The 27,846-nt window shown below is 44.3% G+C and overlaps 1 protein-coding gene across 1 annotated transcript in view; it reads left to right on the top strand.

Annotated features, from left to right (window-relative positions):
* The first annotated feature begins 558 nt into the window (after window positions 1-558).
* The window catches only part of GABBR2 (gamma-aminobutyric acid type B receptor subunit 2), a 320,004-nt gene continuing 292,716 nt past the window's right edge, over window positions 559-27,846 (top strand). The window contains exon 1 of the mRNA XM_059657467.1: window positions 559-1,062. Coding sequence (XP_059513450.1) covers window positions 739-1,062 — 324 coding nt within the window. The 5' untranslated portion in view covers window positions 559-738. The remainder of the gene's footprint in view (window positions 1,063-27,846) is intronic.

Genomic DNA, 27,846 nt, shown 5'->3' with positions numbered 1-27,846 from the left:
CGCCTCCTTGCGCACTCGCCGCCCTTCCCAGCCAGACCTCAGAGAAGCAGTCCCAAACCACCGTGCAGGTGCTGCAGGAAGCGCTCGGGAAAGCAGTGCTGGCCAGTTCTCCAGTTCTCGTTCCCAGATTTCTGTCCTCGGATGTTCAGGTCCCTGGCGGGCAGCGGCAACCCGCGCAGCGGAGGGTCGGGGGCGCGTGTATGCGTGTGCTGGGAAGGCAGCCCTCCCCGCCGCAGCCGCAGCGCCAGCGCCTCCCCCTTCCCAAGCGCGCACGGCTCGTCCCCGTCCCCGGAGGCGGCCCGAGCCTCCGCTGAGCAGCCTCGCCTTCGCCTCCCGCGTTTCCTGCCGCTCGCCCTCCCCCGGCCCCGTTCCGGGAGCTGCTGCGGAGAGGCTCCCGGCGGGAGAGCGGCTCAGAGCGCGCACGGGGGCGGGCGGAGGCGGCCCGGTTCGGGGCGGCCGTGCGGGAGGGAGGCGCGCGCAGAGACGCTGGCCCCCCTCCCCGCGTTTGCTCGTTTACTCCCCGCCTCCCGCACTCCTCTCGCTCCCACCCCTTCCCAGCGTGATTGATCCGTCACGGGCGCCGCTGCTGCCGCCGCCGGGGCCGTTCTGAGCCGAGCCGGAGCCGGAGCGGGGGCGGCGCCATTGCGCGGGCGCCGCGGGGAGAGCTCGGCGCGGGGCGGCGGGCCGGGCCAGGCCATGCGGGCCGAGTGAGCCAGCGCCCGCAGCCCGCGGCGCGGCATGGCTTCCCCGCGGAGCTTCGGACAGCCCGGGCCGCCGCCACCGCCGCCACCGCCGCCGCCCGCGCGCCTGCTGCTGCTCCTGCTGCTGCCGCTGCTGCTACCACTGGCGCCCGGGGCCTGGGGCTGGGCGCGGGGCGCCCCCCGGCCGCCGCCCAGCAGCCCGCCGCTCTCCATCATGGGCCTCATGCCGCTCACCAAGGAGGTGGCCAAGGGCAGCATCGGGCGCGGCGTACTTCCCGCGGTGGAATTGGCCATAGAGCAGATCCGAAACGAGTCGCTTCTGCGCCCCTACTTCCTCGACCTGCGGCTCTATGACACGGAGGTGAGTGTCCGGCTGCCCGCGCCGTCGGGGCTGTAGTGGGCAATGGTGTGTGTGTGTGTGTGTGTGTGTGTGTGTGTGTGTGTGTGGTGGGGGGAGTGTTGGACAGAGGTAAGCTTTGGTCCTTGGGCAAAGCCCTGATTGACCCGTCAGTGCCTGCCAAGAGCATTGCCAACTGGTGCTCAGTGCTCACCCTCTGGTGTCCCACCGGGCTTGGCTGGCACAGCTGTGACCAAGATTTGCTAAGCATCTCACTCCTTAGGGATTGCATGTATGTATATATGTGTGTGAGGTGTAGGATAGAAGATTAGGATCTCCTTTAACCAGAGAAGGAGTAGAGAAGGTGGGAACTGGGTCCCCCAAAAGGCCTGCATTGGTTTTCCCTGCCCAGGTCCCGCTGGTGGGGCTATGGAGTACCAGGTGGGAGGAACTAGCGCAATGACTGCAAACTGGGCCACCTGGGGCTGGGGAGCCATTGGCCTGCTCGCGGGCCCCAGGAGAGCCGAGCCACGCTCTGAGGTCCGGAGGGCTCCGGACCCGAGGGGCCAGCGCGCGCAGCGGGGCTAGGTGCTTGGTCCGCACGGTGCAGATAGGTGTGGGGCCTCAGGTTCTGCAGCGCTGCCGCCTGGATGTGGCCGGAGCAGTTTTATAAGGAACCCCCCCCCCCCCCACCTACCCCGCGCCCTTGGGTTAGTTGCTCAAAGAGTGCCCTGAGCAGGTCTTGCCCCGGATGCGCGGGGTACCCCGTTCGGCTGCGCTGCTGCTGTTGGCCCAGCGGCTGCAGGCACAGTTTCTCTGGGCGCAGACTTGAAGCAGGGACTTGGAGTGCAGCAGCGGTCTCGGTCTCCCGACCTCCTTCTCCCAGGGGAGCCGAATAGCCTAGAGCTTCCCCTCTCAAGCCCCTTCCTCACCCCCTTGGCTTGGGTTTCACGGACCTTCACTGCAGCTCGGGGTCTGAGTGAGGTGCGCAGAAGGTGTTTGGAGGAGCGATTGTCGCTCGCGAGGTCGGGTTTGCGAGTTTTTCTGACTAAGGAAGCCTCCAGCGCTCTGGCCGCAGAGTCTGAGACGCGGCCTGAAGGGGGCAGTGATTTCCTGTGCAGTAAGCTGGATTGGCGCCTCTTCCACCGCGCCAAGCCTGGCCTGGGCGCTGGGCTTGACCCCGGCTTCCTGGTGCTCTCAGGGCGCCTCTGCTAGAGCCCAGGTGCATACCCCATCCAAGAGGAGAGCCGCGCTGCCGCGCAGATCGTGCAGCCCAGGCTCTGCTTTCTTCTCTGTCTGGCTCCTTTTTGGTCCCTGGAGTAAGAGCAGAAACCTGGATTGCATATTATTCCCTGCCATCCTCCCTTCACGAACTAACCAGCCTGCTCTGCGCTGTAAATAAAAGGTGAAGGAACGGGTGACAGTGGTGGTGCGAGAAGGTTGCTGCAAGCCTAGAGGCTTCCTCTTCCCCAGGAGGATGCAAACTGGGGTGGGGTTGGGGTGAGTGAGGGTGAGGGGGTCGGACTGTGCAGAGCTAACCCGGTGTGAAATCATTTTTGAATGACATTCCCATCGCCCTCATCTTTGTCTGAACACTTAAAGTTCTCTGGGGTACTTGCCCTGCACACATAAATGGAGAGGACGATGCAATTACATGGAGGCATGCCCTGTTTCTCTGTTGCTTCTCTGTGTGTGTGTGTGTGTGTGTGTGTGTGTGCCTGCATATATATATATATATATATATATATATATATATATATATATATATATGAATGACACATGAGAACTGGTTCTTTGGAGACAAAAACGTTTGTAGACAGGGCAGCCCTGCTTGCATCATCACCAAATATTGTCAGCTGCATAATGTTTTCATCATCCGTTTATCCCTCTAGAAAGCTTCCCTGAACGAGATTTCATATTAGCCTGTTTGTGGCAGTAAAGGGATGGGTGTTTGGTTTCAGGGCGTGGGTTGAAGCTTTTAATTTTATTTTTCAAGTGTGTCTTGATGACTTTCTGAGTGAGAGGGCCCAGAGTCAAGAGGATGAGGCAGTTAGGAGGCTCTTCAGATCGTGGGAATATGTAGAAAGCATTGGGAAGGAGGACAGTGGGTAGTATCAGTCTCCTGCAAATAGGATGCATCTCTATCTCTGTGAAGGGGCACAGAGCATGGGCTTTGGGGTAGATTGGACCTGCGTTCTACTCAGAAACAGGTTATCTTACCCCTGGGTGACTTTGAGCACGGCATTTATTCTCCTAAGCCTAGATTTCCACATATGAAAAAGTGTGACCATTCTATGTACTCTGCAGGGTGGTGATGTGATGCTTAAGGGCGATAACAGGCCAGAGTGGAAATACCTTGAGCTGGTGGACTCAGCAGCCAGTGCTCTGTCTGGCGTGCTATAAACACTAAGTAAATGTTTCCTGCCTCCCTCCTCTTGTTTTCCTCTGGCATGGATTCACAAGTAAGACGTTGAGACATTGGGTGTGATAAAATGGTCACAACAGAAAGATTAAGACTGCCTATTTTGTTTTCTTGCTTTTGAAATCTCATGAAGAATCAGTGAAGTTATCACCAGAAAAAAAAGAATTCTGGTTTATAATCAAATAATTATGTTATCTCCTGCCATGAGGTGTCACATTTGGGAGAATAGAATGCCCAAGTGATATAATACCTAATTTTTTAAAGTGGCCCATGTTTAAAGTGGAGGTACTTTCTTCCTGAGCTGAAGTAAAAGAAGGATTGGTCTGGGTAATTGCAGCAAAATCTACAGTCATCTGAAGAGTGTTTGGGACCTGTTTCATTCAGATGGACTGTCTTTGTGGATTGTGTTTACTCCCTAATCACTTGCTGGCTGTGTCACTTTTTGTCTGTAGACTTGAACACAGATGGATGCGGTGAGCTGATTTTGGCTGGCTTTGCTGACATTTGCTGTCAGTCAATGGCCAGAGACTGTGCGCAGCCAGGATGGACCTTTGTGCACACAGCATTCAAAGAGATGGATATTTAGCAAGGAATGGGTTAATCCCATCATTGGGTCAGCTTGTGTCAGTAAACGAGCATTCTACATGCATTTATCCAGGGTTGATCCTCTACTGTAATTAGAACAGTGACAGAACCTTTAAAGCCCCATTCAGTGACATGTGTTTGTAAAAATGAAACAGCCCAACAGAGCATCTGCTAGTCAGGACCTCTTTTCTCTGGGGCACCTCAAATCACTTTAGCAAATATTTCTATATGTATTCCAAGAAAGAGTTGAATAAATAAAAACATAAACTGGACAACTGAAAATATAGGTAAAAGAATCATCAGAAACCCTTTAGAAGCATTAAAATTGCTGTACCAAGAAACCTGGGCTAGGATGCTTATTGCATTTTTGAGTATTGCATTTTAACTCTGAGCTTCCTGGCAGTCAAAGTAAAAAGGTAAACATGCTGGATTATATTTCTTACATGTTGGATTAAAAGCTTCTGAGGGACAATGTTGTTGTTTTTTAAATTTTATAGGAGATTCAGAAATGTTCTTCATGTGGTTGTTTCTCACTCTTTGGTAGCCACATTAATGAAATAAATAACCAAGAAATGAGTTTTTAAAAATTACTGGCTTTTCTGATTTGATTAATGTTCATTTTAGAAAATGGAAAATTATAGAGAAGCATAAAAAAAGTAATTTCCCATAATTCACCTACAGAAAGTAATTAGCATTATTCCCTTCCAGTGGCTGGTATTTACTAATTTATGTACTTATGCCCTTTTATATTTTGTTTCATTCAGTTAACATTATATCACGGGTATTTCTCCATGTCCTCCAATCATTTTTTTAAAAATGATTTTTAGTGGCTGTCAACTACTCTGTCTTTTGGGTGCACAAGTATTAAATCATTCCCTTCTTATTGGACTTATGTTTTCCCAATGGTTACTATTTTAAATTACTCTGTAATAAACTTAGAAAAAGTTTAGGAGCCAAAGGAGCACATTCCAGGTGTGCATCTCTCCGGAAGTGTACCCTGATGCAAACATAGACGTAGAAAACCAGAGAAAACTTAGTGGTTGGTGATCACGTCCTTTCCTTGAGTGGCTTTGCCAACTATCTATTCTCTCATTCATTGTGCTTTAGAAAGGACTCAAACAACTGTTGTATGGAGGCTGAGTTTTTTAAGGAGGTCTGAATAGAGCTCAACAGGCATTAATTGAGTACCTACTGCAGTTGCTGGTTCTGCAGAAAGGAGTAAAACCCAGCCCTGGGCTCAAGAGGGGAGCTGTTGTGCAGGGGAGAAGAGTAAGGATATATTTGTCATTTTCAATGCAAGATAGTGATCGTGGTGATGGTTGTACAATTCTGTGAATATACTAAAAACCATAGATTCATATACTTTAAAAGAATGAATGTTATGGTATATAAATTATAGTCCAATAGAGCTGTTGTTAGCAATAAAAAGATAGAAAATGATCTCTTTTAGGATTGGGCTCACACCTTACATCCCCACTGCCCATCATGGTATCTGGCCCTTAGTAGGTGTATTGCTTAGGATTCTTCTTACAAGTGACAGAAACCCAACTTTATCTGGTTCAGATGACTGAAAAATCCTGGAGTAGGCTGTGCTCAGGCATGGCTGAATCCAGAAACTCAAATGATATCTTAAAAAATCTCTCTCTCTGTCTCTTAGCTCTGATTTCCTCTGTGTTTGGTTTCACTCTCCAGCAGGCTCTCCCCATGTGGTGGCACAGATGGCCCCTAGCAGCTGCAAGTTTACACATTTCCAGTTTAGAAATTCCAGTAAGAAGTGTGTTTTCCACGTGTTTCAGGAAAAATCCCAAGGTCAACTCTCATTGGCTTGAATTGGTCATATGTCCATCCCAAACCAATCACATGACACTGATGGGACTGGGACAGCTGCCGTCCTTTCATAGAGGTGAAACCAGCAGTTAATAGTAAATGCGTTTAGGTATTAGATCATATAGTCTAGACCAGTGGTTGGCAAACTGTGGCTCACGAGCCACATGCGGCTCTTTGGCTCCTTGAGTATGGCCATGAAGTTTCAATCGCACTGTATGTGCGTGCCCACACGTGGTATTTTGTGGATGAGCCACATTCAAGGGGCCGCAGTTTGCCAACCACTGGTCTAGACCAGTGGTTCTCAATCTTGGCTGCACATTAGAATCAGCTGGGAATCTTTTTAAAATCCTGATTTCTGGGCCTCATCCTCCGGAAATTCTGTTTCTTTGTTATGGGGTGGGGCCACAACATTAGTAACAAAGAAACAGAATTTCTGGAGGATGAGGCCCAGAAATCAGGATTTTAAAAAGATTCCCAGTTGATTCTAATGTGCAGACAAGGTTGAGAACCACTGCTCTAGAAATATAGGTATGGGCTTTAACTAAATGTTTCAATTATCTTAGTTGTCACATAGCTTGTAGTCAAACATTAAGAAAATACTTTAGTCACTTATAGTAAAAAATTTAAGTATGGTAGTCATGTCCTAGAGGTCTGCCTATAAAGCAAGTTCTAGGAAAAATGTTTAAAAATACACTTTTCTTGAGATAATAGAAAAATATAGCTAGTTAAGCACAAAACAATGATAGCTTAAGCCAGCAACTTTTTATTTACAGCATAATTCCATTTATATAAAGTTCATACACAACATAAAACAGCAACTTTCACGTGGTGTGCCATGGCATACTGGTGTGCCACAGGAATTTTTAAAACATGCAATACCTATTTAGTCAGAGGCACAGACCTCTTTTCCGTTAGATTGTCAAATACAAAAATAAAAATAGCCAACACAACAATAGTTGTTCGGTGTGAATGAATCAAAAGTATACCTTATTTTTTTTTTTTTGTCAGATTGGCAAAAATATATTTTTTGTTGTGCCACTGAATTTTAGTATTAGTTTATGTGTGCCATGAGATGAAAAAGGTTGAAAATCACTGGCTTAAACATAACAATAGTCACAAAACATTTAGTTTCTGCCTTTTGTTTTAAAAATAATGTCAGTGATGCACAGTCATGAAATATCTTACAGAATCTTAATTCTTCAAGTCAGTTAGATCACCCAACCACAGTGATAAAGACACCAGATAAGAATACATCAGAAACGGAGTTAATCAGACTAAGGAAAACACTGAAGCTTTACCCATGACCCCTTAACCCAGTGATGGCGAACCTATGACACGCGTGTCAGAGGTGACACGTGAACTCATTTTTGGGGTTGATTTTTCTTCGTTAAATGGCATTTAAGTATATAAAATAAATATCAAAAATGTAAGTCTTTGTTTTACTATGGTTGCAAATATCAAAAAATTTCTATATGTGACACAGCACCAGAGTTAAGTTAGGGTTTTTCAAAATGCTGACACGCCGAGCTCAAAAGGTTCACCATCACTGCCTTAACCCCTAACCCTGAATCTTTGTCTTTAAAAATCCTTGAATAAAAATGATCGGGGAGTTAAGATTTTGAACACTAGCTCCCATCCTCCTGAAGTGGGCACACTCTCTTCAGTTGGTAATGCCGCTGGGGGGGAGGGGTTGGGTGGGAGGACGGATGAGGTCAGCTCCACCCCTCTATATGAATACAGAGTGGAGAACAGGTGATTCCTCCAAGGATATCAGAAGCTGTTCAAGAGGTGTGGGTGCCACGTGGGTCTGATGAGATAACCACAAAGGCAGGCGCTTGGGAAATGCTGAATTCAAGAATGAAACAATAGATGCCAGGGGCATTAAGAGAAAGGGAAGATAATATCTAAGAGCTTCCTGGATGAGAAGTAAAGATAGCCCTGGAAGGTGAATGTAACGTTGACACAGAGAAGTGGGGCTCAGGGAATTGGAGATTGGTTCCCCTAAATCACAGGATAGAGGCAACAAAGTGTGAGGTGTGGTTGAGAATCACTGACTTGTTATATTTTTACTTGAATGCAGGGTTTGTGGAGGAAAAGTTAGCCTCGTGGTGGGTGTGCAAGGCCTTGAATGGTTGGACTTTATTCTGGAGCTGTGAGGAGCCATGGCGGTTTTTGAACATGAATGTGACATGACCAGGGCTGGTAGGAATATAGAGGCTGGATAGTAGACAGATGAGCCTGGAGACCAAGAAGCCAGAAAGCTATTATAGTAGTTGAAGGGAGAGATGCTGAGGCTTGAACAGAGGTGGAGAGGCAGTGAGGAGATGTGGAGAATGGGTAGCACTGAGACCTGACAGGGCAGGAGGGATAGTGGAGAGAGGGAGCCATGGGGGAGCAGGTATATCTGGCAGGCAAGACAGTCCCTGCAATCAGTGTACTGTAGGGGAATGAGGAGAGAGCATCCTGGGTACAGAATGGACACTCCAGAGCCTTCAGCTCCCCTAGCTCCTAGTGTCTGTTGCATGAGCTCCGTATATCCCTGTTGGTTACTACTTACCTGCCTGGTGACCTTGGGCAAGCCACATTGCCTCCCTTCCTTCATTTATAAAATGGATCTAATCTATTAACTGCCTTGTAAGGTGGGTGGGGAACAAATGAGACCATCCAAATAAATCACCAAATCAATTCCTGGTATAGTGTGAGTGCTTGGTAAATACTCACTGCTACATTGTCATCATTATCGTATTCCTGTACTATATGGGGTTCATTACGCTGACCTCACAGGGCTCTCATAAGGAATAAATATAATGGATGTAGAACTTTGAAACACGATGTAAATGTGATGTAGTGCTCTCTGAAATCTTGTTTTCCAGCACTGTTTGCTGAGAGGTGGGTTGGAGAAAGAGGATCTGAGCATGAGATCTTTATTAATGTGCATCTCCCAGCACATCTTCCACTCTGCCATGTAGCACAGCCATATTTGTCTCTTCCCCCTACTGGACTGTAGCTCTGTGAGAGCAGGGACAGTCTGATGCCCCAGAATCTTACATGCAGTGGGCATCGGTGAATGTTTGCTAAACTGAACTATGAGTGAACAAATTAGAATCTGCATTCTGAATTAGTAGCACATAAAATGAATGGTTTTTTCAGATCTCATCCCCAGGGTCTTTACCCTCCCCACCCCATCACCACAGGACTTAGGTGACCTCATATATCAGGGTTAACTTGACTGCCAAACTGTAGTTGCCTTCTGCATATTCCCATCAGCACCAACCCATGAGTTTCCCTAGTATGAGGGCAATGCCCTTGGCTGTGCCAGTCCCCAACCAGTTTCTGAGACTTAGCCAGGCACCCATGGGGATGGTGGGTGCAACTAACAGACTAGGGCCTGTTTAGTACTTGACGTTGGGCTAAGAGTTCGTGCTTTCTTACTTTAAAGGGGTCTTCTTCATGTGTTTGGCCTGCCCTCCTGTGGGCACAGAGTAACATTAGCTTCTTCACACAGACATCTAAAATCTCAGCAGGGAAATGAACAAGCTGAAAGTATAAGCTAGCGATACAAATAGAAGTGCTAAACAAATCATATACAGGCTATATGTCTTTTGTTAGTCAGGGTAGACTATGCTATGCATTGTTTTTTTTTTTTTTTATTGCTTAAAGTATTACAAAGGGTATTACATATGTATCCATTTTATCCCCCCGCCCTAGACAGTCCCCTAGCCTCCCCTATCACCCAGTGTCTTATGTCCATTGGTTATGCTTATATATGCTATGCATTGTTAACAAATCCTGAAATCTCTCCTGTTTAATACAGTAAAATTTATATGTCGCTCACTCAAAATCAGTGTGTGTCAGAAGTCCTCCTGGGTGCTCTCCTCCAAGTGGGAATACTAGAATCCAGGCTATTTTGTTCTGTGACTCAGCCACCTGTGGCTTCAAGAAGATGGGGGTATGGAAGAATCCACGGGGAAGGCACACAGGATTTATAACCATCCTTTCTTGGCAGCAACATATTATTTCTACATTTATTTCATTGACCAGAAACAGTCACTGGTCAACCTAATTTCAAAGGAGGCTGGGATATGTAGAAGAGCATGTGGATGCCACGGGTACTTGTCATTCTGGTCCTTCAGGAAGTGATGCCAAGATGGATTTAGAAGTGCCTGAGTTCTTGGGGGGAGGTAATTCCTGTGAAAGAGGAGGTAGGGAAACCCTCAGACAACAATAGAGAGCTGTTCATATGCCTGTGAAAGGAAAGGGGAAAGGAAAGGGGAGCTCACTGTCTAAACAGGTGGCCACGACATAAAATATTACATGTAGTATGATCCAGCCATGGAAGGGGCAGCAGCAGATGCTGGGAATGCATCGCCTGCTGGAAGTGATGGCTTGGTCATTCCCCATGTTGTCATGGAATGAAGTGTGAGTGACTTCTTGTCACTTATCTAGTTCTTTATTTTGATTCTAGAAAGGTGAGAAAATTAAATGGCATAGTTTGCCCAATGAGCATCTGCATTCATCTGTTCATTTATGTTATTCTTATTCTCTCTGCTTATGTAATGATGTGCAGTGAGGCTGGTAAGATGCCTTTCTCTGTGTACCTTTCTAGGAACAAGCAGGTGTGCCAGGCTGACACCATGGGAGCGTGAGCCCCATATGGGGTCAGAGGTCTGGGTTCTGGTGCTGGTTAGTTGCTGAGGCCACAGGGAATTCTTTGCTCCTCTCTGTGAATCGCAGCATGAATTGAGGATCGCTGCTCTGTTGTAAGCACTGAGAGGGCAGGCACTGGGCTCCCTTGTAGCTCCCCAGGCACTATCCCAGGGCCAAGCACAGAGCAGGCGCTCAATAAATATTTATTGAGCAGACAAAGAGATCTAAAAGCCTGGAACTTCAGCTCTTAGGTTCTAAGAGGATTTATGGACATAGTTAATGGAGGTCATTTTAACAAATTAAGGAAGTGCTTTCTATGCCAAGTCATGTGAGGTGAGCTTCCTGCTTGTTCTTTATTTGTTCTTTGGTGTTTTCCGGGGCCCTGTACTTGTGGAGTGCAAAGGGGAAAGGGTACATGTTGGATGGTCCAATAGAAAATTATGTGTAAAGCTGATGTGAGTTTCTTTCCCCCTAACAAACATGCACAGCATCTTCTAAGACACATGAAAACCAAAGAAAGAAATGCCAGTACTTTTCAGCATCTGAGGGCTATTATGATTTCAGGAGACCAGTTTATTGTCAAATGCTCTAACCAGCAGTTGGTAGACATAGGAATCAGGTTCTGCTATCCCCTTTCACCTCTAGGGAGTATGAGAGCCAACAGAGGCTGGTCTGGGTTCTGGTCCTAGTAGAAATGATAGGAATAAAGCCAAGTCATCAGCTTTGGCAAGCCAGGCGATCTAGTGACAGGTCTGGGTATAGTGAGTGAAGAGGGGCCTTGGGATCCCACGAAGAGCAAGATTTGTTCCATTCCCTCCTTTTGAGCTGGAAGCTTCTGCTCTTTATCCTTCCATGGTCAGGACTGACTTAGGAACTGGGTAAGCTCAGTCTGGAGGTGAACATCTTCCTGATTTGGTTTTAGTTTGGACCCTAAATCTGAGAGATGACCAAGTTGATTAGGATTGTGTGCAAAGTAAGAGCAAATTGGTTATGAGCTGGAGTTTGAGGGTCTGAGAATTCTTGCTTGAGTAAAGGGCGATGTTGTAACACCTATTAGGGCTGATTGGGGCATTCTTTTCCCAGTTTTCTACTGACCGTGTGTGTGTGTGTGTGTGTGTGTGTGTGTGTGTGTGTGTGTGTAACTGTCTACATTGCTGGAAGGATAAAGTGTCATTGTCATCTTGAAAATTAGTGGTAGATCCAAAATACTGAGTAAATGGACTCATCTGTCTTCATCAGTGCCCACGTTCCACAGCTGCTGGCCGGAGCAGACCCCCTTCTCCTGCCATTTGGCAAGGACATCATCAGTCACCATTCTGATAAAATGTAGCCAATGAGAGACTTTGTGGAATGATACATTACTGCTTCTCTCAGAGGCAGGGTCAGGAGGTGGAAGAAAGAAAATGATATTTTTGTACTCTGCTCATGATCCACTTGACTTTGTTCAGAGAGAACTGATTTTGAAAGCAACAGCCATCCTTATAATGCTCACTATATTATCTAAATCGACCTAAATCGCTTTGTTTCTAGGACTACCCATTCATCGAGGCTTTTCTGAGAATGCCCAGAATTCTTTCAGGGATTCAGGCAGATGGGACCTGGAAGCGCACTCCAGGACATGCCATCAGAGACATGCGCATGCTCCCCCCGGCCCAGCTCAGAGTGCCTTGACTGTGATGGAAGGAGAATTGGCTCCCCTATCACTCCACAAAGCATCCTCGGATGCCCAGCTGACCCTCCGGAGCTCCTTGCGGGACTCTGGAAGTCTAGAAACATTGGGGAGCCCTGGGAGAACTTCTAATCTTGTCATAAATAAAGGAAAAGGGAAGGGAAACATTTAGGTGCAAATGTGTAGGAGAAGGAAAATAGAATATAACAACAGCAGCAAGTCACCCTTATCCTCTGCTTAGCGTGTGTCCATCCTTCTGTCAAATGCTTTGCATCATCACTCATTTCATCCTCACAACTATCTGATGGAGTAGATACTGTTGTTATCTTCATTTTACAGTTGAGGCTTTGAGACGTTGTGATGTTAAATAAGTAATGTATTTAACATCACAACCAACCAAGGTAGCTGGGATTTTAAACTGGATGGTCAGACTTTGATCTCTGCGGCTCAAGCACTAAGTGAAACAGCATCTTCATATAGTTGTCTTGCTCCCATGAAAGCAAGTGGAAAGTTTTGTCAGTAGCTGATGGCTTAAAAATTTTTTTTTGGTGAATTTTACCCAACTGCTTGCCTTTCCCTTTAATTCAGTCCCTTCTTCACCCATTTCCCTGTCGGCCCACTCAGTCACACATAGAGGCAGCGCTGTACTCTAGTCACTTTAGGCATGTCTGTCTACACACCTGGCTCACACAGATCCTCTCTCTGCTCCCCTTGTACCTGCAGAACTTGTCACCTCCTGTAGTGCTTTCTTGGAGTGTTAGTGTTTACGTCTGTGTGTGTCTCTCCTGTTAGACTTGGATCATCTCAAGGACAGCAGCAGAGCTTCCTTTATACATGTAGCTCATACTTGCTAAGCACCAAGTACGAGGCCTGGGGCTGGTTAGGGGGTATGTAGAGATGAGCTCAGAACAGCTGTGCTCTCAAAGGCACATGGGGAGGCCACTCAGTTCGTACCGAGCAGCATGAGAAGTGTGATGGCGCAGCTTGGGGCAGGTGCAAGGGCTGTTCCCCAGGTGCAGAGGACAGTTAGGAACACGACCCAGCCCTCTGGTTAGGTAGGTGGTTTCCCTGCCTAATACCCTGCAGGGACTCACCGTTGTTCTGGGAATGGAAACAAAACAGTTCCTGTGGCCTTTTCAGAGTCTGCCCCTACCTACTCCCCAGCTTCATTCTGAGTACTCTTCCCTCTCCCTCTGGGGTCCTGTTAGTTTCTAGGGTGAGTGTGCTCCCCCCTGTACAGAGCCTTTGCACAAGCTGTTCCCACTGCCTGGAATGCTTTGGCCGCCTCTCTTCATCTTTAGATACCAGCTCAAGTGTGCTTTCTCTAGCTTCCCTGATTAGGAAAAAACCTCAGCGTGTTTTCTCTAAGAACTGTGAACTTTTTCTTTCTGGTGCTTATCACAATTACAGTTTTACATTGTTGGATTGTTTGGTCAGCGTTGGTGTTTCCCTGTTTGCCAGGGGCCTGTGAACTCTGTGAGTGCAGGAATAGGTCTGTCTTGGCTCACCATAGTGCCCAGCACAGTTTCTAACACATAGTAGGTACTCAATAAATATTTGAGGAATAACTGAATGGATGAATGCTGAGGGATTTGTGAGTCTGATCTGTATGATGGGGAGCCAGTGGGGCACTGTGGAAAGAGAATCAGGTGACTGGTGTGTGCGTGCTGGAGCTGTTCATCCACTGAGCCTCGGTGTCCTCATCTGTGAAATGGGGATACTACATTCTTAGAAGTTTATTTTAAGGTTGAGATAGAACATTTATGTGAAGTACTGAGCATAGGGAGCCACATTGAGTAGGCACCCAGTACATGTTGCTATTTTATTATAATGTATAATAAAATGTAAAATGTTATGTAGTCACATAAAAACCGGATCTTATTTAAGTGGGGGACTATATAATGAAGAAGTGTGTGATCTGTGTCTAAGCTTGATTGGATGGGTTTTCTAAGTTAAGTGGTTGTTTCTACATCCCATCCATTTCCAGAAGAATCTGAGGTGCAGTGAGAACTCAGTGGTGAGCCTCCCTTGGGCCTTGGGACTAGGTTGTTGTCCCAGGGATGTTCTTAGAGCTCAGTGTTGTCTCTGCTGGCCGTTGTACACCACTCTGAGCTGGGCCAGCTCACAAAGTGCACAGCACGGAGCCTGCAGGTGCTCGGTCAGATCTGTGAGTGAGTGAAGGCCTGTGTCTGAGCACCTAGAGTGGCCCCTGGCACATTGCAAGTGCCAGCCAATGCTTTTTGCATGAGTGGTGCCAAACACAATGTAAAATATAACAATTTTGGATAAAACTATGACTGAGCCTCTAAATGGAGCAGAGGGAGAAGACATTAACAGGCATCTGTGAGGAATGATTGCTCCAGTCGAGTACTGGATTTGAAGGTGAGAGAGAATCGCCCTGTGTAATGAGATCACATTTCTCTTCAGGCTCCAGGCACACATTTTTTAGCTTAGAGGGCAGGGTGGTTCAGGGGAAAGAACTCTGCACTTGACATGGGCGACCCATCTGTGATATTCAGTAGTGGATGACCTTGAACAAATCATTTAACCTCTCTACACACCTTGGCTAGTTCGTATAAAGTGGGAATAATAATGCCTGCCCTGCTTTTCCATGAAGTTATTGTGGACATCACTGGAGGGAGAGTGGAAAGGGAGAGAGAAGAGAAGAGAAGAGAAGAGAAGAGAAGAGAAGAGAAGAGAAGAGAAGAGAAGAGAAGAGAAGAGAAGAGAAGAGATGAGATGGAGGAAGGGAGGGGAAGAGAAATAGATTCAAGTGAAAGGGCTTAAAAAATTGTAGAGTTTCAGATATAAGATACACCTTAAACTAAGCACAATAATTAATTTTAACTCTGGGTTGTTATTCAGGGCTTTTGGATGTTTCCAATAACATCTTTATAAAAGACACAGAGATGTTCATGTGGGTGATTCATTCAACCTCCTGATACTAGGGGGGTCTATTATTGGATTATAATACTGTGAGAGCGGTAAGGCAAGGTGCTAAGGTATTTTGACCTTTGTAGGTTGTCTTACAGAAGCATCTAGAATAAGTTGTAGTTAAATGTCTTCCTCTCAACTCTCAGATGCCTTGGGAAGGCAAGGATGAGGGGACTTAACCCCAAAAGCCCCAGCGGGAGCTGTGCACACCATGGATGCCTGAGAGCATTTAACAGGAGTAGGGCCCAGCCTTATGTGACACTGCTTAGATTCAGGAGTGAGCCTGCCATTAGACCATTCCAATTTTAACAATAGAAAAATGGGCATCCAGTCTTGCTGCAGACGTTTCCCTTTTTGACATGGGGTTAGCCACAGACTGTAGGTCCTGGGAGACCTGTCTCTGAGTGTGGCAAGGTATCTGGCAAGAATTAGGTACCCCCTCTGTCCCCTGAGACTGCTGGGGCTGCCGCTGTCATTTGCATCCCAGTGATTGAGCAGACCATCTGGAGAGGATCGAACTCTTGCTGCCCAGCTGGGATGCTGAATGGATTTCCTTTTGCGACCTGCCAGGTTCCAGCCCTTTTCCAGCCTGCCACAGGTCACTTCTCTGAGCTGTGACGAGGCCATTCCTAAAACCCATCTGGATGGAAGAGATTCTGAGCAGAGCAATGCAGTGGTTTCTCACACCCACTGATAAGAAGGTAACGTATAAAGTCTGAGTTGGATTTTTACTGAAATGGATCCATTCTGGGTGTTTAGAGAAAGAGAATTGTGATGGCTCAAGGGATGCTGAAAGGAAGGGAAAGGACACATTCAGAATATAGGCGTGAATCTTAGAAGGCTCCATCCCAGGGTCTTTCTGTGGGAATTGGGTTCTCTGAGCCTTCGCTTCTTTATCTGTAAAGCAGGAAAGGGGTACCTGCTCTGACTCCTCTCCCCCAGGAGATTTTATGCTTAAATCAGATAATGGTGTTGGAAAGCCCTTGAGAAAAGTCAAGATAGGAATACTGAGATTAAGTATTTCAGTGAGAGAGCCCTTTTGTCTGACACTTGTCTGAACGTGGGAAAAAGGAAATCATAAAAGCTACAGAAAAAGCTGTTGTGAAAATAATGGGGACTGAAGTGGGTATCATTTAGGTTTTAGGAGAAAATAGGGCAGTGGATGTAAAGATTGAACTATCTATTCTTATTTTTAAGTCAGAATTTACTTTTCAGGGCAGAAAATGGACAGTTGAATTCCTTCCTCCTGTATAAGTTAGAAGTCAGGCGGTCACCGGGGATTTAAAGCCCACCAGAAAAAAAACAAATAAATATATCCTGAAAAGAAGCCAGTTTAGAAGCTTTCAGATCTTTGTATGGTATAAATAATCATAATTGACATAATAGTGTTAGGAAGGACACAGCAGTGCCACAAACCCCTACCATTCTGAGTCCTCTGGAGGAAAGCCCGGCCAGGAGATGTCTGAAATAGAGAACATTTTAGCAGATGATACTGGCCCATCTGCTGGCTGCAGCAGTTTGCTTTCTCCAGTCCAGTTCTTCTTGTTTGGAGCTGTATAAGGTCTTCTACAAACCTGGGATGTGGGAATCATGCTTTATTGTCTAGGTGCCCAGAGAGCAGGCAGGAACTTGCCAGTTAAACCACAGTGTCACCCACCATCAGCACGATCAGCCTCTTCAGAGCAAATACATTCCATGGTCTTAGCCTCTGTTCTAAGCACTTTATTATAGCAGATCATCTACTTCACATCAAGGCCCTATGAGGTAAGCATTTTATTGTCCCCATTTTTCAGATGAGAAAACTGAAGTTCAATGACCTGCATAAGGTTACATGGCTAGCAATTGACTTATTCAAGAGTCTGATTCTAGGGCTCACATCCCTAACCATCATGCACCACTGTCTTTGTGTTTGGCTTCTGAAGGGACCTTAAACAATTAAGTAGTCCGGTCACCAGCCTTCCCACAGATAAACTTATAAGTACCCCCATATTACAGAAGAGAAATCTGAGGCCCCATGCTATAGACAATGTTTGTGTCCCCCACAATATTTATATGTTAAATTCTGACTCCCAATGTGTGGGGCCTTTGAGAGGTGATTAGGAGCCTTTGGGAGACTCTGGCCTCATGGCTGGGATTAGTGCCTTTTACCATGTGAAGTTATAGCAAAAGATGGCTATCTATGAGCCAGGAAGCAGACCCTCACCAGACACTGAACCTACTAATCCCTTCATCTTACATGTTCCATCCTCCATAACTGTGAGAAATTTCTGTTGTCTATACTAGACCAAATGGATTAAGATACCCAGAGAATAAGGGAGCCTTGACTTGCTAAGCCACACAATGAGACTGCAGGAGAGCCAGGAACTCAAACCCGGGGTCTTCATTACAATAGGGGCTCCTCCAGAAGATTTTGCCCTACTGTTTGTGTGGTGGAATTCACACAAATCTTTTGTAACTTTTCAACCAGGTAGAGAAGATGGTCCATTTACGTGTTTCTGTTGTTTGAATCTCAAGTCTAAAATGTGTTCATCTGCAAGTAGTCTGTGGTGGTTGTCAAAAGGATTCTGTTCTTTGCCTGGGCATATATATTTTATATATATATATATACATATATATATATGTATATGTATATATATTTAAAAGAAGGTATGTATTCTTTCTTTAGTCAGTGATTTGAATAAGGTCATAGAAGTCATACTGGTCAAATTTTGCTGCTGATGTCAAGCTAGGAGATTAGCAAATATTGTAGATGGCAGAGCTAGAAGACAAATTTCCTCTTGTTACGTTCCCCTCATTGCTCCAGGATTCCAATTTTATTTTTTCAGGATTCACTATATCATCTGGCATGTGGGTTCAAAAAACCAGTTGCTTAAGGACAGAACTAAGTTGATGAGGCTTAAAGGGAGTTGGTGCGAAAAAAGACTGAGGCCCTAGTTGACCATGATTCATTATGATCTCTGGGGGGAGGGAGCAACTGGGGTTTGCTGCTCAGCACATGTGCTGATATAAGTTCAGGCCACCTGGGAAAGGCTGGAGTCCCTGGGTCCCTGAGAATGGGCTCTCTTTCAGGGCTTGTGCAGGGAAAGATGATGCCAGTGATATTATCTAAGATGTCCAAAGACTAGAGAAAAGCTCCTATTGGTGACTCTGGCTTTGTCTTAAGTTACCCCCTCCCCCTACTCCCTTTCTTCTATAGATGCTTATTAAGTAAGACCGTTGTGTGCCAGGCACTGCAATGGGCCCTGGTAGGCAGTACCAAACATGGTCCTTGTCCTCCTGGAGCTGGAACATGTGTGTAGTTGGTGCCAGGGGTTATGGGATGGGGGTCATCAGGCTGGTTGTGGATAAAATCCAGACACCCTAAAGTAGACAGCCATGTGGCCCAGAGCTGGCAAACACAGTGAGACCAAATGGAGGAGCTAGAAGTGGAAGGGTCATTCTGTGGAATAGTGCATTCTGCTTTGGGTGGAGCAGTTCAGAGACGGGGTGGTGATGCAGCAGCTGGCCTTGAGGAAAGCACAGAATTTCATCCTTAGGGCAGGGAACTCAGGCAGAGGCCATCACTTGGACAAAATACAGATCTATAAGGAGAGAGGCTTTGGACTGGGGTATAGTTCATCTCTACCACACACATTGTTCTCACTCTGTGTTTTTTGGAAAATGTTATTGTAGAGTATGGCAAAATGTATTCGGCTTTGATCTTCCATTACTTTGGAATCACAAGCCTCCTTTTTCAGAATGAGGACAAATGTACTGATGATCAATAGATATCTTTGAGTACCATGAGCAATTTCTGTTTAGGGGGCTTAAGTCAATATTGTGCCAATAGAGTCTGTCTACGCTGTTGGACTTTTTCCAGCTCGGAAGGGAATGCACACTTACAAGACCATTTGTATATTTGGAAAAAATCATCCTAATAACAAGCTTTCATATTTGCAGAGTTTGAGCTAAAAGAAAAAAAAGATAACTTGCAGTGTTTTTAGCTTATTATAGAAGTAATTTATGTTTATGGTAGAAAAATTAGAAAATGCAAAGAAAAAGAAGAAAATGAAAATCACTCATAACCCCACTATCTAACATAATCACTGTTGAGATTGTGACATGTATCATCACACTTTTTGAAAAATAAAATTCATATTTTCTGCTACTTGTTACTTGTTGTTTTTTCTTTAACTCTGTATAGCATGAAGAGCTCTCCAGGCCATTTCAGAACCTCTACTCCCTATTTTTAAGTGGCTTCCCAATAGCCCACTAGGCCATAGTTAATTTGGATAATCTTCTGTTATTGAACATGTGGGTTGTTTCCAGTTTTTGTGGTTCTAAACAGTGGTGCAGCATACAGCCTTAACACAAAATATGTGTACTTCATGATTAGTTCTTCAGGCTAGCATTGACTGAGCCAAAGGGTATGTTTAATTTTAATATTTTAATACTTAGTTATCTCTGCCATTTCTGAAGAGTTTTCTCTGAACCAGAATCAGGTGCTTTTATATGCATCATCTTGTTTAGTTTTCATAACATAGATAGAAATTGTTATTATTCCTCTTTTGAGATAAGATTAAACATCTGAGGTTTAGAGAGTTTTAGTAACTTGCCCAAGACCTCAGAGGCAGGACATACAAGGGATCAAGCCCACTTAGCTGCCTGCAGGCACCACCTGAAATTCTCAGACAGCAATGGCGGGGTAGAGGGAGGAAGGGATGGTGGCGGGGTGGGGGTGGGGTGGGGGTGTGGGTGGGGGGCTTTACCTGATTACATAAGTGGGAGTTATTGCTAAATAAAAACAAAAACTAAAGCTCTGCCAGTTGGGCAATTGATAAATTTTTATTTTGCACTTCTTTGTTTATCAGAAAGGTTGAATGTATTTCAATATTTAATGAGCCCTCTGTTTTAGTGAATTGACTTGTCATATCCATTGCCTATTTTAATTAAAACACATAGCTCTTTTCTACTGATTTGTGAAGCTGCTTTTTATATATTAAAATTCTTCCCCCTTCCAGTATGTGGCACATATTTTTTTTTCCAGTTTTCTCTCTTGCTTTATTATATGTTTATTTTTAACATAGGGGTTTTAAAATTTTTCACATAGCTAGATTTATCTTATGATTTCTGCTTTTGGTGCCATGCTTAGAACATCCTGCAAATACTCCATGGCTTTATAAATAACCACTTAGATTTTCTTTTGGTTGCATGGATATTTTTAAATATTTAACACTTTAATACATTTAGAACTTATTTTTTTATGACATGAACCTGTAATATATTTTTCCAAATGTTTAATCCACTGTCCCAATAGCATTTGTTGAGTAACTTATTTCTCCACTTACTGGAAATAGTTGCTCTATTTCTGAATTTTCTGTTCTGTCCCATAGGTATGTCGGGTGCTTTCTGGGTCAGTGCCCCACTATTTAAATCACCTTAGCTTTATATTATACTTTAATATCCCTAAGACAGGTCTTCTCCATAATAGTACTTCTCTCTTAAAGGATTTTCTTAACTATCCTTACCTATTTATCCTTATGCTAGAAACTTAGAATGATTTTTTTGAGTTCTAAAAATAATAACAAAAAGTTAATATTTTGGTTGGAACTTGATGAATGTAGAGATTGATTTGGGGAGAACAAAATTCTTTATGGTATTGAGTCTTTATATTCAGGAACAAGGTACATCTTATCTTTCATTCTTACCTGTCATATCCCTCTGGAAAAATTGATAGTTATTCATTCATTCAACAAATATTTCTTGAGCAGTTCCAGACATTGTAGCCCTTGTCACATAAATCTTACTTGTTTCACTAAGTTAATTACTCAGTGTTTTATATCTTTTTTACTATTGTGAGTGTTATCCTATTACTTTATAGTGGTTCCCCTTCATTACCGTATTTTTTAATTAATTATTGCTGGTAAGTAGAAAACTTTGATTTGTGAATATTACTTTCATCACCAGCCACTTAATTGAATGTTCTCATTGGTTCTAATAGTTTCCCCCAGGTTTCCTTAGGTTTTCTGGGTAGTCATATTATTTGCCAGTAACAATACTTGTGCCTCTTTCCAATATTTTTACCTTGCTTCTTTGTCCACAGATTGAATTGTGAACTTTGAGAACAGAACTGGGTAGAAGTCGTGAGCATATTCTTGGCTGATGGACTGACTGCTGTTTTACTATTGCTGGGCATGCTGGCTGTTGTTTATGACACACTTTGTCTACCTTCTCCCTCATTATTAAGAGTTTGGTTTTGTTATTTTAGATCAGAAATGAGTGCTGAGTTTTATTAAATGCTTTTTCAGCATTTCCTATACGAACTGTTTGCATTTCAAAGAGTCATTTCAGCGGGCTGGAGTCATTTCAGCCTCATTTCTGCAGCTCCACTGTAAACTCTTAGAGGGTGGGGACTGCCCTAAAGGTCATCTACACTCATTCCTCCCTAGTCAAACTGAGGCCCGGTGGAGAAACAAAACCATCCTAGTGCTCCCCTCAGTAGGTGCTCAGTCCACCTGTGTGTTGGAGCCAGTGGATGCATAGTCAGTCATGGGCATGAATTTTAGGAGGATGCTAAAGTCTCCTCTAGATTTGGAGGTGGGATGGTAGGGGACCCACACCTCCTCACGTGTACTGATTAGGAAGCCATCAATATGAGGAGGCATTTCCTCCAGTTTTCCAGATGAGGTTAGTATCATGTTTGCCTCATGGAGGAACTGAATTACAATGCCATAGACATTTAAATTGTGGGCCATAAAGTGCTTGTCAAGTACTAATTGCACCCTTCCTGAGCTCTGGTATTACCAGCCTCATGATTATGCTGGATGCTGGGATGGCAGGCAGGCTTTCCAGCAAAGCACCTCACAGTAAAGGTGCTGCTGGAATTGGGCAAATTTCATCTGGGGAATTAGACCTGCTTTCCAAATAAATAAGTGGTTAAGGTGCCAGGGAATGAGCTGGACAGTGGTTGGAAGTCCCCCCAGGACAGTACCAGTTGACTTGGCTGAAAACAAGTGGTTCTAAAACAACTTGGTTGAAACTATGATCAAGTGAAAATTAGGTCCAAAATGATGAGTTGGCAAAAAAATGAATAGTTCCTAATATTGGATTTTTATGTGTAGTAATGTAGGCACACTGTTATTCAACAAATGTTAACCATCTACTGTGGGCCAGGTATTGTAGGCAGTGGAGGTATGTTAGTGAACAAAACAAAGATCCCCTGTGGAGAGCTTGCATGCTAGTGAAGGAGATGGACAAACTATGCATAAATAAACATCTTAGCTAGCTGGCCATAAACCATGTAAGGTGGTATGATACTAGGAAAGAAAAGTGAAGCAGAGTAAGGGGGTGAGTGATAATGATTTAGGGGCTAGGTAAGCTCTGATGTCTAGAGAAGTCCTCTGAGGTAGCATGTGAGCAGAGACTGCGTAGTGCAGTGGTTCTCAACCTTCTGGCCCTTTAAATACAGTTCCTCATGTTGTGACCCCCAACCATAAAATTATTTTCGTTGCTACTTCATAACTGTAATGTTGCTACTGTTATGAATAGTAATGTAAATATCTGATATGCAGGATGGTCTTAGGCGACCCCTGTGAAAGGGTCGTTCGACCGCCAAAGGGGTCGCGACCCACAGGTTGAGAACCGCTGGCGTAGTGGAAGAAAGAGCCTTTGATGTCATGAAGGATAGGCCAGTGGAAGAGCAGCTGTGGGGGCCCTGAGGCAGTTTGTGAGGGAACTTGAGACAGCCACAAGACTCTTGGGGCTGGAGCAGAGTAATGGATTGCTACGGATCACACTGGCCAGAGGGAAGGACTGGATCCCCATAGGTTTTATGGCTATGATACTATCCAGGATTTTGAGCAGAGAGATTATGTGATTTGACTTGTGCTTTAGGGCCATTTTCCAAACTCTGTCTTTAGGCATTTTTGGGTTCATTTCTCAAAAATTTTTTTTGGCAGAGTAGGCATAATTGGCTGAAAATGACAGAGATATAAAAAGAGGGGAAAAGCAGCCAGTAACCACCACAAAACCCAGAAAAGAATTCTGAAAAGTTGGCTTGAATATCTACAAGATGTTGTAAACCTGTCTCAGATGCCCTTAGATTATTAATATGGGAAAAGCCAATGGGTAGGACTCTTCATTTCTGACCAGATTGTTGTTTGGATCAAGCCTTCATCTGTCCTGGGGCTGGCCAGTAAGCAATTTGCCAGACACCTCCTTTGGTCAGGAGCCTGGGTCTGGCATACAAGTGGCTTAGACCCATCTTCTTGAAAAGAGAATAACCACTGCAGATGGCCGGACTTGGGCACTGGTAGTACAGTTGGGCTTCAAATAGTGCAGTAGTCCTCTTGGCCATGTGAAACAATTGTATCATCTTTAATGTTTACTCCTATTGTTTTATAGGCCTGTAAGGCAGGATAGGTTGGACTGGGAGCTTATGTTGAGTGAATGACCATCTGAGGTCCTGGGTCCCAGTGTGGAATTCTTTCCTTAGCACCTCAGGGGCCTCCTGTGCTCCTGGGCACCTTGCCCACCGCTGTTCCTGTAGTAGTGTGATGACCTGTTTCTAGCCTGTAAAGCTTCAGGGTCCCCCCAGAGCTTTTGTGAGCTCTACAGGGCAGGGTGGCATGGCCAGCTCAGTCTCTGAGGCCCAACTCAGAACCCAGCATCCCCAGCGCCCCACCAGGTGTGAGGGTGTAGCAGTTTGGCTCTTCTGTGCTATACTGCTGACTGGTTGCTTCTCTTCTCATCTAGTCTGCCATCTCCCCTCTTTCATCCGTCAGGAGCAATGAGTCTGTACTTACGGTGAGTGATGTGCCAGGAGCTGTCTCCTCCTCTAGGCTGGACTCCTTGGCATGGATCTTCTTTTGCTCATTTCTGCTTTTTCCCAAACTCCCAGCCCCATCCTGCCAGCTGAGGCACCAGCTGTCAGGGCCCTTGTACCAGGAGCCCATATTTATGGCAGAAAGGTAAACGCAGGGTGTGTGAAGGATCCTGTGATCCCCACATTACTATGGCCTTCGTGGCTTTCACAAGTGGGTATGCTCTTCCCCTCAAAAGAACATCAGGGATATCCCTATCATTTGTGTTGATTGTTTTAATCAATTTGTAAGATTAGGCATCATTACTGAATCTGGATTTGGGAATCTTGTGGAGAGTTGGCTCTCCCTCCATGGGAAGCAAATCATTAGGCCCCGTTTGTGTTCCAGGCACTGTCCAGGGCACCAGAGGGAACTGCTAAGCAGAGTTTATAAAGCTTTCCTGTTTCCGCCCTGGAGGATGATGGCGATCAGAATGACCAAACAGCATGACCTATGCAAGGCTGCAGGCTGGGCCCACAACGCCCCGAGTACCAGTGCCTGACTGACTGCTAAGCAAAGTTTATAAACCTTTGCTCTTTCCTGGGAGGATTGATGTATGGCGTATGTGGATGGCATTTGCAGTGACTTGTAGGCCCCAAACAAGGCTTCGTCCTTACGAAAACCATTACCATTTATCTCTTCTTCAGCAGGGCTTCTTGTGACCTTCAGAGATAGCAGCTAAAGAATTAGCACTGAGTGTAGGTCAGACAGGGGCTTACTTATTCACTGAGCAGTGCTTTATAGCAAAACCAAAGTGATATCGGTGATGACGCAAGGTTTCCATGTGCAGTTATGCCTCATTTATTCTGGATTTCAGGACAGGAATTGTACTAAGGCAGTTATTTTGGGGGAACTAAGGTTTTTACATTTAAACACCAGAAACTGTTTTCTTTTAAAATATTGGCATTTTGTGTTTCTTTCTAAAATATTTTTATTTATTTTTTTAACATAACACTTTTCGTATGTATGTTCATTGTAGAAAAAACAAGAAAATACTTAATATAACAACTGTCTCCCCTAATCAGAGATAAGCACTATTAATATCCCACCTTCTAAGATGTGGGGCTTTTAATTCAATCTTTTATTGATGATTCAAGACCCTTATCTCAGTCCTCATTAGTTGTCATCTACTTCACTCTGGGGAGTTAGGTAAGGCATGTAATTTTTGTCCCTGAACTAGGATTCTTGGCTATAAAACCCAGATAATAACAACTGTTGGTGAGGATGTGGAGAAATTGAAACCCTCACATACTGCTGATAGGAATGTGTGGTTGTTATCTATTTTGTTATGGTTTTTTTTTTTTTCATTCTCCTGACGCCTACTAGCAATTTCTGCTGCTCTCTGTAAACCTTCTTTATATTCCTTTTGCCTCTCTCTCTCCATTCACCATGTATTCTGGTTCCAGGATGCACATCTTCCCTGGACATTTGAATGTTTCTGAAACTGGGATGTGTCTCTCCAGCAGGCAGAGGAATAGTTCTGATGAAGATTATCATCATCTGTGTGTAGTTAGGGTTTCATCTCTTTTCCACCTCAGTTGCTATGGTCACTTGTTTCATTGGAGACTTTCCACTCACTCAAATTTTAACTTGCATTTGGATTCTACATTATTGCTTATTATGTGTTCTAAAATATTACACTATAATGAAATAATGAAATTATTGTCAATGCAGAAGATTGCCTGTTACATGCCAGGTGACATGAAGGTAGCAGAAGTTGCCCAATCTCTCAGAATAGATAATAAAAATTTCAGATTTAAGGGAAGTAGATGTGACTAACTTTTGTGTAATGGAGAAATAGCAGGTGTCTAAAATTAGGAAAGGGTTAGGACTGATTTTCAAACAAAACTATTTAGTTTCCATCTATATAATTCAAAGAAAAATTAAACTACAAATAACCGAATAGGTAATTCAGATGAAAGCCCCTTATCCTTTGGATTGCCTGAGAATTATTCTGTCAGTTTGAAAGATGCTATAGGGGTCAAGGTCATGAAGTTTGGGTCATGAACAGCAAGCTATCAGTATAATGTTATGCATATCTGGTAAAGGCAAGCACTGAGTTCGAAGAACCTTGAGAATCTGAATCTGAAATATGTTTAGATTAAAATTTAGAGTATGATAATGAAGAATAAAGTGTTTTAGATAATCCTGTGGTTTTTGTTGGTGAGTAAAAAAATTCTGTGATATGACTTAAAAATGAAGGAAACCTGTCACACTCTACAACAGCGGTTCTCAACCTGTGGGTCGCGACCCCTTTGGCGGTCGAACGACCCTTTCACAGGGGTCGTCTAAGACCGTCCTGTATATCAGATATTTACATTACGATTCATAACAGTAGCAACATTACAGTTATGAAGCAGCAACGAAAATAATTTTGTGGTTGGGTCACAACATGAGGAACTGTATTTAAAGGGCCAGAAGGTTGAGAACCACTGCTCTACAACATGGATGAAATTTTAGTACATTATATTAACTGCAATAAGACAGCCACAAAAAGACAAATACTGTATGAGATGTATAGAGTAGTCAGATGCATAAAGACAAAGTAGAATGGTGATTGCCAAGGATTTGGGGGAGGAGGAAATGGGAAGTTATTGTTTAATGGGCATAGAGTTTCAGTTTTGCAAGATGAAAAAGTTCAGAAGAGTGGTTGTACAACATGTGAAAATACTTAACATTGCTGAACTATACACTTAAAATGGTTAAGATGGTAAATTTTATGTTATGTGTATTTTACCACAACTTAAAAAATATTTTTATCCACGCAGTTCTGTGAACCAGTAACCTTTGACCCCCGCTTTGCCCCTTTCAATGATCTTCAACCCTTACAGATTTTATCTTCTATTTAGCCAACTCTCATCTTCTTGCCATCTCTTCCATTATAGCCTAAGCTACTACTTCAGCTTCCTCAGATTGCTCTGATGGCCTCTAAGCCATATTCTTTCTGTCCTCAAATACTTTTTTCTAGAGTGAAGATTCAAAAGTCTGACTGTATCAGGCTCTCAGTTAAAAGCCATCAGTGATTAGGGAAATGCACATCAAAACCACAATGAGATGCCTTTCCACACCCACTAGAATGTCTAGAACAGTGGTTCTCAACCTTGGCTGCACATTAGAATCACCTGGGTATCTTTTTAAAATCCTGATTTCTGGGCCTCATCCTCCGGAAATTCTGTTTCTTTGTTATGGGGTGAGGCCACAACATTAGTAACAAAGAAACAGAATTTCCGGAGGATGAGGCCCAGAAATCAGGATTTTAAAAAGATACCCAGGTGATTCTAATGTGCAGCCAAGGTTGAGAACCACTGGTCTAGAATCAACAAGTTAGATAATAACAAGTGTTAGTGAGGATGTCGAGAAATTGAAACCCTCATAAACTGCTGATAGGAATGTAAAATGGTACAGCCACTTTGGAAACAATCTGGAAGTTTCTTAAATTATTAAACACTAGAGGCCCGATGCATGAAATTCGTGCAAGAGTAAGCCTTCACAGCCCTGGCTGTCCCTGCCCTCAGAGCCCTGGCTGCCTTGGCCCTCACAGCCCCAGCTTCATCCAGAAGGTTGTCTGGGTGGTTGTTCCGCTGTTTGGCTATTCGGTCGATTTGCATATTATGCTTTTATTATTATAGATAGAGTTACCATGTGACCCAGCAATTCCACTCCTAGATATCTTCTCAAGAGAAGTGAAAACTGCCTACACAAAAACTTGTACAGAATGTTTATAGCAGCATTTTTTAAAATAGTCACCAAGGTGGAAGGAACCCAAATATCCATCAACTGATGAATGGGTAACCTTGAAAATATTGTGATGAATGAAAGAAGAAGCCAGTCACAAAAGACCACATTATATGGTTCAATTCATATGAAATGTGCAGAATAGGCAA

Source organism: Myotis daubentonii, chromosome 11 (genome assembly GCF_963259705.1).
Source record: "Myotis daubentonii chromosome 11, mMyoDau2.1, whole genome shotgun sequence".
NCBI lineage: Eukaryota > Metazoa > Chordata > Mammalia > Chiroptera > Vespertilionidae > Myotis > Myotis daubentonii.
Note: the sequence above shows the minus strand (reverse complement) of the source record. Positions and strands in the feature narration are given on the sequence as shown.